Below are 13,290 nucleotides of genomic sequence, written 5' to 3' on the forward strand. Positions count from 1 at the left end.
GAATAAATCTAACGGATGAAATTAAAAATTTATTATATAGGAATAAATTTGCATATTATTAATTTTAAAGACAATGAAATAAAAATTAGTTTACAATTGTAAATTCAATTATGAATATTTTTAATCAATTCTATTATTTTTATTTATTATGGATAGATACTTTGCTATATCTACTTTTTAAATAAAGAGAAATGCTAGAGTGTGTCTATTACTCATCTTTTTATTGGTTAAAAAATATAATAATTAATATTTTTTCTATCTTATAATTTTGATTTATTTTATTTTTTTATATATTAAAAAAAATAATTTTTTATTAATTTTTAATTATACGCATTTTAAAAATATTAAATTTTATTAAATAATAAAAGATATTTTAATAATTAATTAGAGATTATTTTAAAAATAAAATAAAATAAAATAGGACTATAATAATCAATTTGTATATTAACTATATTAAAAAAATAAATAATAATTTTGAAATAATAAAAAAAACTTGATAAAAATTATAAAATAGAAGGAATAATTAAGTAAAAAATAAATAGTACTTAATGTAATAAGTATTTTTCATCCGATTGGATGTAAAGTATTAGAATGTCACTTTATTTACTACCATTTATCATAAATAATAAATATATAATGGGAAATTCTTCATTGAAATGAAATGAAGAAAGTAAAAATAATAATTAACAAGAAAAATTAAAAATAATAATAAGAAAAAAACTTAATAACAGAAATTTATTATTTTATATACTTTAATTATAATTATAGATTTAAAATAGTTACAATAAATTATTATTTTGTGAGAACACAATACTATAAAAATAAATTTAAAATAATGACACTAAATTAAACTTTATATACTTTAATTATAATTATAGATTAGTAGTAACAGTTTAAAATCTGTTGTATTTACTTATACGACAGAATATAAAATAACAGTTTATTTATTTTTTTGATAATAGATAAAAAAATTATAATCATAATTTTATTAAATATAAAATAATTTTTTTTATTAAAATATATTATTAGATACGATAAAGAAGTGAATTTTATTTATGATAATTTTAAGTTGCTATTAAATTATTAACTTAGTAGTATTAAACAGTAATTTCACAACTGCCATTAAGATACCAACCTTTAAAGCTTATAATGTAATAGTGACAGGATCTCTTATGGCAGTTTTCGTGCCAGGAGACCACAAAGTACCATGCCTACAGAAGAACTAGCACAAAGATTTTAAGGCAATAAGGAGGCTGCGGCTAGCCTAGCTTTTAGGTCTTTTCTTAATATCTTTCCAGAGGGAGACTTGGGAATTGCATGAACAAAGTATACTTTGCTCAATTTCTTGTAGAAAACCACCTGTTCCCAAAAACCAAAAGGAAAGAGAGACTTAAGAGCATTTAATTGGAAGCTCATTTCTGAATCTTTGGTCAGGAGACTTGCCTGTTTTTCTATGTATTCTTTTACGGTCTCTTCAGTAAGCTCTGACCCATCTGATGGAACCACAAATGCAACAGGAACTTCTCCAGCTACTTCATCTTTTTGCCTAATAATAATGATATTCACAAACAAGATAGGAAAATTTTATTACTATGCCTTTGAGCACTGGCATTTATGATTATGATTTATCAATCTTTTCAGCTTCAACTTACGGTACGACCGCGGCATCTGCAATCGATGGGTGGTTTAAAAGGAGAGCCTCAAGCTCTGTTGGTGACACCTGAAAGTAATACAAAATTAGAAATGTTAAATACACTTATTTCATTGTTATATTTTGAAATACTTTTTGCCAAAAAGTGTAGCTACTTTTGTGACTCAAAGATCACACGTTCGAACCACATAAATAATTAGTTAGAAGGCTAAATTGGTGCCTAAATTATACAAGAAGAGCAAAAATGCCAAAACTCATTTTTTGGACCAATAATGCTCTTGAGCTTTCATTAAAAGGTTAAATATGTTCAAATAACGCAAAATAGATTGAGTACACCTAACTCATTCTTTCATATTCTAACAAGTGAGGATCTTATTTGACATTTTAATAATAATTTAAGATATATTCTTGGATTAAAAAAATCAAATTTAATATTTTCAAACTCTGTAGAAGGATACGATCTGGTCCGGACGATCAGATGAGACAACCTAGCAGATGACCAGACAAGATGTGTAGACCTGAGACGAGGTGTAGACCTAACGACCTGGTGGACGACTAGACGAGATGTAGAGCTAACCACCTAGACGAGGTGTAGACTTGACGACTTGGCAACCTAGTGGACGACCAGAAGACCAAATAAGGTGCTAGGGTGTCTTAGTAACAGACCTGATGACAAACGAGCTGCAGGGGCTGCGACCTTCGTTTTGTTCAGTTCATTCAGCCAAAATGTAAGAAAATGGAGGAATGACATATCCATTGCTCGTGGTAGGAACTAAGGCGTCAGGTTTGGAAAAAAGATAAGGAGCATGCAGTAGACACGGTGAGCAGGAATCCATTCTGCCTACAATCATCTGATCATCCAAGCATGATTCTGGTCTCTGCATCTCTGATAGGAAGTTGAAACTTCCAATCTTGGAATAGAGCTATGAGAATAGCGTTAGGAGCCAAGCAGAAGTTAGATTTTGTCAATGGAACTGTTCCGATGCTCAGTAAAGATAATGAATTCTTTGAACAGTAAAAGAGATATGATTATATGGTCACATCTTGGATCTTGAACTCAATCTCGAAGGATCTCATTGATGATTTCATATATACTATGTCTTCGAGAGATTTGTGGTGTGAGATTACAGAGAGGTTTGGAAAGAGTAATGGTATACAAATATATGAATTATAAATCGCTTTCATTTCTCAAGAAAATTCCTCTGTTTCTCTTTACTTCACCCATTTAAAAAGACTATGGGATAAGTTAGGGTCTATAGAAGTTTTACCTCCATGTTTCTGTAGAGCGTCCAAGACCATTGATGATATAAATAATAAGAATAGACTTATCTAGTTATTGATGGGTTTAAGTGAGAGTTTTAATTCTGTGAGAGATCAAATTTTGGTTCTTGACCCTCTGCCTTCTATAAATCGGACATATTCTATGGCCCCGAAGCATGATTCTCAAAAGGAGGTTCTGAGTAAAAGAAAGTCTGAGTCAAATGAAACCGTGGTGGCATTTAATCAGTCACAAAAAGAAAAGCAGAAAACATACGACCTAAAGAAAGGGCACTGCAGTCATTGTAATATGGATGATCATTTTAGGGATACTTGTTTCAAATTAATAGGATATTCAGATTGGTTCAAGAATAGAATCAAGATTGCAGGGTGACCTACTAGGCAGGATAGAGATAGAAATAATGGCTTGAGACTGGTGGCCGTAACCAAGGGTATTGAGTTTGAGGAAGACAGTCCTCTTGATATAGCACATGATGATGCTAAAATTGATGAGATAGGTGCAGCTTTGAGTAGTCTTCAATAAGAGTTCTTGAGGCTAGTAAAAGGGAAAGCAGCCTTAACTGCCATAACTACTAATGCAAGTTCAAGGCTTATTGATAGCTTGGACTGTGGCTCACATACATTTGCTGGTAATTATAGTTCTTTTAATAGTTGGAGTAATGAAATGCATGATAATATAACTTGAATTTGGATACTAGTGCTGCTGACCATATATCACTAAATAAATATTTTTTTACCAGTCTATCTAAACTATAAAAATGTGTGTTTGTCTACTTACCTAATGGCAATATGTCTATTACCACATGCCGGTTCAATTTTTTTTATTTAATTCTATTGTTTTAAGAGATGTGCTTTACATTCCAAGTTTTAATTACAATTTATTGTTTATTAGTAAGTTAATAAAGTACAACAGGATCTTATTATTTTTTCACACTTACCATTGCTTCATACAGGACCCTCTGATTGAAAGAGTAGTGGCTGTAGGAAAGGAAGATAGGGGTTTCTACAAAATAAACCAAAAGAGTTTTGATACCTCACATGTTTATGATGCTTTGTCAACCATATTTCACACTGTCCCTTCTCTTCAATCATTTGTAAATACCATGCTTTATGTTTCTCATATCAATAAAGAAAGCCTTAAAAGTGTGTTATATGAATCTGCTTACATGCTTAGTATTCAGGATGTTCATAACAAGTTGGGACATATTTCTGTTGGCAAACTAAAATATATTGATGGGATTAGGTAAGATGGAAATGAAAATTGCAATGTGAAATTTGTCATTTGGCTAAACAGCCTAGGCTTCCTTTTTCTGTGAGTTATAATTTGAGTGTAAAACCGTTTGATTTATTGCATGTGGATATATGAGGGCTTTATAGAGAAGAATCCTTAATTGGAGCTAGATATTTTCTCACTATTGTTGATGATCACACTAGGGCAACTTGGATCTTTATAATGCACTTCAAGGGTTAGAATGTCCTTTTTCTGTCCAGATTTTTAAAAATGATTAAGAATCAATTTGAGACTAAAGTAAAAATTATAAGGACTGATAATGGGCATGAGTTTTTAAACAAAGAATACCAAAATCTATTTGAAAATAAGGGTATTATTTACCAGAGATCTTTCCCTTACACTCCACAACAAAAATGGAGCAGTGGAGAGGAAACATAGACACCTCCTAGACATTGCCAGGACTTTAAGGCTTCAAGGCAACATGTCAAAGAAATTTTGGTCAGAATGTGTTCTGACAACCACCTATCTTATGAATAGAATGCCTATTACTAGTCCTAATTGGCAAAGTCCTTATGAGAGGTTGTTTAAAAGAATTCCAGATTATACACACCTCATAAAATTTTATGTTTATGTTTTGCTGCTAGAGTCAGTCCTCACAAGGATAAATTTGAGACAAAGTCTATTAAAATTGTTATGATAGGATATGGAAGGACACATAATGCTTACAAATTTTATAATTTACAGATAAATAATATTCTGGTTAGTAGGGATGTAGTTTTTTTTATGAAAATGTCTTTCCTTATACCCATGCTATAGATTTAAATTCATCTCCCGTGATTCCCATCTCCATTACTGAGCCTGATGTTCTAGACAAGGTCCTTACACCTTCCATTCCTTACTCCATGTCCGACTAGTCCGACCAGGACAATTCAAGTCCATCTTCTTGTCATATTAAGTTAAGAAGGTCCATTAGAGTTATTTGCAAGCCAGCTTGGTTGCAAGGATTCGTTAGTTTTATTTCTAGCTCAACCCAGCCTGTTTTCGAGGCGTGCTTTGAGTCACACCATCAGTCCTTTGTCCATAATATAGTGGTTGTTAATGAGCCCGTTACATATGCACAAGCTTGTCTTCATACTCAGTGGGTTGCTGCTATGCAGCAAGAATTGTTGGCTTTAGAGAAGAATTATACGTGGGTTCTTATAGACTTGCTTAAAGAGAAAAAGGCCATTGGAAATAAATAGGTTTATAAAGTGAAATATAAACCTACTGGTGAGGTGGAGAGGCTTAAGGCTCATTTGGTAGGCAAGGGCTACAATCAAATTAAGGGTCTAGATTTTAAGGATAAGTTCTCTCATGTTGCAAAACTAACAACTGTTAGGATTTTAATTGGTTTAGCCACTGCAAAACAATGAGTTATTTTTCAGCTCGATATTAATAATACTTTTCTCCATGGCACTTTAAATGAAGAGGTCTACATGCTATCTCTTCAAGGATACCATAAGGCCTTACCTAGCCAGGATTGCTTACTTAAAAAGTCTCTTTATGGTTTGAAGCAAGTCTCCAGACAGTGAAATATTGAATTCACTAGTTTTCTCAAGTCTTTGGGGTTCAAGTAGTCTTCCAATAATCATTACCTATTTATTAAGCAATATGAGCACTCCTTTATGGCTTTTAATATATGTTGATGATGTCATTGTGGTCGATACTTTTCTTGATAATATTATTGTGGTTAAAAACACTATTGTATAATAAATTTACCATCAAAGACCTAAGATATCTTAAATATTTTCTTGGATTTGAAATATCTCGGTCTGATCAGGCCACTATTCTTAGTCGGACAAAATTTATTATTAACTTGTTAAGTGATATTGATATGTTACATTGTAAACCTGCTTTGTTTTCTCCACCTAGAGGTTTAAATTTGTTACCAGATGTAGGTGAGCCTTTTACTGAGCTGGATTGTTATAGAAGACTTATTAGGAGACTTTTATATATTAATCTTACTAGGCTAGACATTAGCCATGCTGTACAGCACCTCAGTCAATTCATGGCTGCCCCTAAAAAACCATATTGAGAAGCAACCATGCTTATTTTACGAAAACTACTGTTAATATTCTCGTTAATTGTGATATTCAAATTACTGTCTATTGTGACTCAAATTGGACATCTTATTATTTTTTTTCAGAAATCTTTAATTGGGTTTGGTATCTTTTTTGAGTCTTCGTTGATTTCCTGATAGATAAAAAAACAAACTACTATTTTCAAATTCTTTGCTATAGGGCCATGGATGCAACAGTTTGTAATGCCAAACTCGTATAATTCAAGAGCAAATTTGACATTTTTGCCTTAAATAATCTCTTTGAGAAGTAGCATAAGACTATATAATTTTCTCAAATATTAAAAAAAAAAAAAGAGAAAGAAAGAAACGATAAGGGAAACGGTAAACCTGCCTGGAAACCCTTGAATTTTATAATTTCCTTTATTCTATCAACAATGAAAACCTCCTCATCATCATCCACATAACCAATGTCTCCAGTGTGAAGCCAACCTTCAACATCTATAGTGTTTAATGTGGTCTCCAGGTCATCCAAATATGCTATACAAAATTGTGTGCAAAACTTCAATAATTACGAAGTTGCTAGCGATTGATAAAGAAACTCCAAAATTTAAAGGCACAAACCTTTCATAATTTGTTGTCCACGGATGCAAATTTCACCAGGCTGGTTGTAGCCAAGGGAGCAACCGGTTTCAGGGTCAATCACCTTGAGCTCTGCATTTCTGAGTACAGTACCACATGAACCTAACTTGGTTGGGAACGGCTGCTTTGCAAAGCCTAAGCACAACGTTATTGCTGCCGCTGCCTCTGTCATCCCATATCCCTGCATCTCGTAAAACTAAAATAAAATTTCTCTTCTATTTATTCTTTTTTATTTTACGAAATTATCATTGCTATAAGTTTTCTTTTATTTACTTTTTGCCGGATGTTCTTTTAATTAATTACATAAATTTGTATGGCCATATTATGTTTAAATTAATCATGTATGTTTTTTTTTGAAATAGAGATTAAAGAATGAGAAAATAAAATTTGAGACTTTTTAAATTTATTTAAATATATTTATCATCAAATTAAGTTTGTGAATACTAATAATACATGATTCTATTCAATAATATTAATTATTTCATATAGCTGTTAGTTTTAATAGCTGACAGTACGATAGTTTATACAGTGTTAAAATAAGTAATATCTTATAATATATTTTTAAAATTTTAAAATGTAAAAAGTGTAAATTTTTAAAATTTAAGTTATTATAAAAAAATTATCACAAAAATAAGAAGATAGACAATGCAAAGAAAAATTTTGCAGTTATCCATAAGAAGTTTAAAAGCAAAGGACAAATTATAAAAATGAGTGGCCTGGCAATTACGTTTATAAAAATGAGTGGCCTGGCACTTACGTAATGCGTAGCGTGTCTTTCATTCACAAAGGAAAGACACACAACATGCAAATTTTTGTCATGAAATGTCGGTGCGTCCATTTCTATTTTCCAATCATAACTGTTTTACTAACCTGTCCCAATGTCGCCTGTGGCACCCTACTCCGGAAGGCATCCTCCACTTCCTTCCCCAGCGGCGCCGCTCCTGATATCACCACTCTGATTGTGCTCAGGTCGAACGCTGCCACCATCGGATTCTTTGCCAATGCCACCACCAGCGGTGGCACCAGCGCTGCCACCGACACTTTGTGCTTCTGAATTAGCTCTAACAATGCTCCCATCTCAAATTGCTGCATCAGCAAGACAGCAGCTCCTGATCTCAGCGAGCAAAGCAACACAGTGTCCAGTGCGAACATGTGAAACAGAGGCAGAATACACAACACAACATCTTCTTCTTTCAAGTATAAATTTGGGTTCTCTCCATCTACTTGTTGGGCCACATTCGTTATCAAGTTCTTATGAGTTAATATCACTCCTTTAGGGAGCCCTGTAGTCCCTGAAGAGAAGGGCAATGCAACAGGATCGTCAGGATTGATAGTAACATCAGGGACTTCGCTTTCGTTGGCCTCGGTAAGCACTGTGAGAGGAAGACAATTTTCCGGTGGATCATCTATAGTGATTACAGTAAAATCCTTGCTGAGTTTTGGGTGGTTTTCATGGGAATCCCTTAGCTTGTCAACGTATTGAGATTGAGTAATGATCAGCTTGGCATGAGAAGCGGTAAATTGTTTGAATATTTCATTTGGAGTATAAGAAGGGTTGGCAGTTGTAGTGACTGCACCAATCATGGAAGCACCCAGGAAAGAGAAGACGAATTCAGGGCAATTGTGGAGGAGAATCATGATGACGTCCCCCTTCTTGATTCCCAGGTTTGATAATCCAGCAGCAGTCTTCTGAGATATGCGGTGGCTTTCGGCAAACGAATACTTTTTACCAGTGGAGCCTGAAATAAGACATGGTCTATCAAAGAAACTGAAGAGTTTCTCAAAGCAATATGCGTAGAGAGAGAGGTGAGTAGAGATAGGAATGTCAGGCAATTTTGATCTGAAAATATGGGTATCAGAATTTTGAGGAGGAAAGACTTCTGGCCTGGAGGTTTCAGAGGCTATAGATGTCATGATTAATTCTTTTTTTTGGGAATGTTTGGGTTTCGCCTAGGACGCGATGTTAGTAGTAAAGATAAGAACAGAAGAAAGGATAGCAGGTAGAAGGGCTTTTTACCTTTTCAAGTTCAAAATAAAAAAAAAATTCTCCAACCTTTGTTCCGGAAAATTATTTTTCCACATAAAAGCAAAAACTAAATCCACCGGCTGTAGAGTGTGATAAGAAAGAATAATTTAAAAAAAAATTATATTAAATGCGATAATATATTATGTAAAATTTAAAATTTGGAATTTCGATTCAAAATTAAATTTTTATTTAATTAATTATTATATTATATTTTATTAATTTAATTTATTTAATTATATATTAAATTTATATGAATATAATTATAAATATTATATTAATATTAATTATTTTAAGTTATTTATAATATAATATAATATTTTTTTATTAATTATATAATTTAATTAATTATAAATTATATTTATATAAATATAAATATAAAATTATATTAATATTATTATAAATATTAATTATTTTATTTTATTTATAATATAACATTATATTTTTCATATTTATCATTTTATTTTATTATCTTTATTATTATAAAATTTTAAAAAAATTATATAACTAACAACACCTAAAAAAATTTTGGACCTTTACTATTTTAAAATTTTTTTAAAAAAAATTAAAGGCTGTTACTGTTTCAAAAATTAAATATTTATAAATTAATTGTAATAAAAACAATAAAATAAAATAATAAATATTAATGATATAATGTTATATTATAAATAAATTAAAATAATTAATATTTATAATAATATTAATATAATGTTATAACTATATTTATATAAATTTAATATATAATTAATAAAATAAATATTATATTATTTTATAAATAATTTAAAATAATTAATATTAATATTAATATAATTTTTATAATTATATTTATATAAATTTAATATATAATTAATATTAATATTAATATAATTAATTAAATAAAAATTAAATTTTAAAATACAAAATAATAAATATAAAAAATATAATGTTATATAATAAACCCATTTCAAAAAAAATGTAATATCATAAATAAATTAAAATAATTAATATTTATAATAATATTAATATAATTTTATAACTATATTTATATAAATTTAATATATAATTAATAAAATAATATAATATTATTTTAAATTAATATAATTTTTATAATTATATTTATATAAATTTAATATATAATTAAATTAATAAAATATAATATAATTAATTAAATAAAAATTAAATTTTAAAATACAGAATAATAAATATAAAAAATATAATGTTATATTATAAACCCATTTCAAAAAAAATGTAATATCATAAATAAATTAAAATAATTAATATTTATAATAATATTAATATAATTTTATAACTATATTTATATAAATTTAATATATAATTAATAAAATAATATAATATTATTTTAAATTAATATAATTTTTATAATTATATTTATATAAATTTAATATATAATTAAATTAATATAATATAATATAATTAATTAAATAAAAATTAAATTTTAAAATACTGAATAATAAATATAAAAAATATAATGTTATATTATAAATCCATTTCAAAAAAAAGTAATATTATAAATAAATTAAAATAATTAATATTTATAATAATATTAATATAATTTTATAACTATATTTATATAAATTTAATATATAATTAATAAAATAAATATTATATTATTTTATAAATAATTTAAAATAATTAATATTAATATTAATATTAATATTAATATAATTTTTATAATTATATTTATATAAATTTAATATATAATTAAATTAATATAATATAATATAATTAATTAAATAAAAATTAAATTTTAAAATACTGAATAATAAATATAAAAAATATAATGTTATATTATAAACCCATTTCAAAAAAAAAGTAATATTATAAATAAATTAAAATAATTAATATTTGTAATAATATTAATATAATTTTATAACTATATTTATATAAATTTAATATATAATTAATAAAACAAATATTATATTATTTTATAAATAATTTAAAATAATTAATATTAATATTAATATTAATATAATTTTCATAATTATATTTATATAAATTTAATATATAATTTTTAAAAAGTGTTTTTTTATTATCCTACGGTAGAATTAATTTTTATTTTGATCTGAAAAAAAAAATTTATTTTTTATTTTTTTTTTCAATTTAAAAAGGTAAAATGTCCAGGTAGGGGTTAATTTTTTAGAATTTTTGTCTGAGAACGCGGGAGACTTGAGAGAGAAACGGTGGAAAGATCGAAAAATATATAGTAATAACTTCAAAGCAGGGAAGGGAGAGGGGAGGTGGAAAGAGGAGTGGACCTGGCATGGGAGTTACACATGGATATCTCAAGTTCAGGATCACAAACATTGTTTTTTATGATTATTTATTATTTATCATATTACATTTTTATTTATTTATTTACTTTTAACATATCTCAAGCTTTTCACTATATATATATATATAAGAAATGATAAATTATGAACACAAATCTTAAAATGGTAACCCAATCTATATTCCATTTTTAACATTAAAAAAATGTGTTCAAATATTGTCATAATTAGCTATTTAGTTTTTTCAGTTTAATGAAATTGTATATTTAGTTTTTTTATTTTTAAAATATATTAAATAATTCTTTTTCGCTGTTAAATATTTAGTTAATCCTTTAATTTTTTATTTTTAAAATATATTAAATAATTCTTTTTCGATGTGAAATATTTAGTTAATTCATCTCTTTTTAAAGGGTTAATTATTTAGTCTCTTTTTATTAAAATTCTTAATAATATTTAATTAAAATGACTAAAATATTTTCTATTTAATTAATTAATCTCAATAATTTTAAAATATAATTATATAATTTTTATAATTTAAAAATTATAATTATTCAATCTTTTTAATTTTAAAATTATAACCATTTAGTGTTTGAAATTTAATAATAATTGTTTAGCCATTACACTTTAAAAAAAAAAAAAACTCAAAATAGTTAATGGTTTAAAAAATCAAAGACTAACTAATGCATTTTTAAAAATAAATACACTAAATAGTTAGTGTTAGAAGATAAACAAAGGAATTGATCTATATTCACCATTGTTGCTTTCCAATATATACAGGAGATATAAATTATATATGGCTATACAAGATTTTAGATTAAATTTGGGTATGCCTTGACACACGGCTAGACTACATGGAGATTAAACTTGGGCATGCCTTAATACATAGCTAAACTACAAGATTTCTTAAATTAAGAGATCTCTATAGATATGGTGTTAATACAGAAAGAAATAACGACTCATGCCAACACTCCCCATCAAGATAGTGTGAAGATCTCTAACACCTAACTTATCAAGTGAGTCTTGGAGTCTCTTACTCCATATTGCTTTGGTGAGTATATTTGCCGGTTGGTCTTCTAATTTAACAAACGGAAATCGATTGATTTTTTCCTCAAGGTTTTTTTATAAAATGTCTATCTACCTCAACGTGCTTTGTATGATCATTTTGAATCGTTTGTGAAATATATCAATGGTAGTTTTATTATCGCAAAACAGACTCATTTCGGACTGAGGGCCAAATCCAAACTCTATTAAGAGCTTTTAAAGCTATAGGAACTCACACAAACATTTAGACATACCTCTGAACTCTACCTCAGCACTAGATAATGAGACTATATTTTGTTTCTTCCTTCTTCATGTGACCAAATTTTCTCCCACGAAAGTAAAGTACCCTGAAGTTGACTTTTGATCCACAATATTTCTTGCCCAATCCGTGTCCGTAGAGCCTTTAATATTAAAATGTCCATCCCTAGTAAATAACAACACCTATTCCTAGTGAGCTCTTAAGATGGTGTAGAATCCGAAAAATAGCATCCATATAATTTGCCTTTGGACAGTGCATGAACTAGCTTACTATGCTCACAGCGTATGCAATGTCAGGACGTGTATATAACAGATCTTCCTTTGTCTTTGTGGTGCCTGACTAAGGCATAATCCTTGTCCATGATTTTAGATAATTGGAGTATTGGCTAGTTTGCAATCCATCAGTCCTACTTCTGCAAGCAAATTTAACACATATTTCCTTTGTGAGAGAAATATGCCTTTTGTGGATCTCGCCACTTCTATACCTAATAAATATTTAAGCCCACCTAAGTCCTTCATCTTAAATTTAGAAGACAATTACAATTATAGTTTAGAGATTTCCTCTCTATCATCTCCTGTGATAATCATGTCATCAATGTAGACTAGTAAAACAGCTACCTTCCCGTGTTGGTGCTTTAGGAACAATGTGTGATCAAAGTTACTATGATAGTAGCCATGTTTCTTTATAGCAAAACTAATTCGACCGAACCAAGCCTGAAAGGACTGTTTAAGTCTATATGAGGCTTTCTCCAGCTTGCATACAAGATTGGTGTCGAGAAAGACTGTATATCCTAGTAGCTCAAGATCGCTGTGAAGGAAGGCATTTTTCACGTCGATTTGGTG

At 28.3% G+C, this 13,290-nt stretch overlaps 1 protein-coding gene across 1 annotated transcript; it reads right to left on the reverse strand.

Annotated features, from left to right (window-relative positions):
* Positions 1–1,067: 1,067 nt before the first annotated feature.
* Positions 1,068–8,840, reverse strand: LOC110621415 (4-coumarate--CoA ligase 2). The gene is made up of 6 exons (XM_021765695.2): positions 7,729–8,840; positions 6,841–7,039; positions 6,611–6,756; positions 1,653–1,720; positions 1,444–1,546; positions 1,068–1,359 (listed from the first exon to the last, which is right to left on the reverse strand). The coding sequence occupies exons 1-6, from the start codon at positions 8,770–8,772 to the stop codon at positions 1,237–1,239; spliced, it is 1,683 nt and encodes a 560-aa protein (XP_021621387.1). The 5' UTR covers positions 8,773–8,840; the 3' UTR covers positions 1,068–1,236.
* Positions 8,841–13,290: the final 4,450 nt, after the last annotated feature.

The sequence above is a fragment of the Manihot esculenta genome, chromosome 8 (genome assembly GCF_001659605.2).
Source record: "Manihot esculenta cultivar AM560-2 chromosome 8, M.esculenta_v8, whole genome shotgun sequence".
Classification (NCBI taxonomy): domain Eukaryota; kingdom Viridiplantae; phylum Streptophyta; class Magnoliopsida; order Malpighiales; family Euphorbiaceae; genus Manihot; species Manihot esculenta.

Bases quoted from the DNA above. Each gene is read 5' to 3' on its own strand.
- LOC110621415 (XM_021765695.2), bottom strand. From the start codon at position 8,772: ATGACATCTATAGCCTCTGAAACCTCCAGGCCAGAAGTCTTTCCTCCT. The intron at 6,757-6,840 runs GTTTGTGCCTTT...AATTTTGTATAG, and splicing joins TGGACAACAAATTATGAAAG to CATATTTGGATGACCTGGAG. The intron at 1,721-6,610 runs GCAGGTTTACCG...TATTACTTTCAG, and splicing joins TAAAATTCAAGGGTTTCCAG to GTGTCACCAACAGAGCTTGA.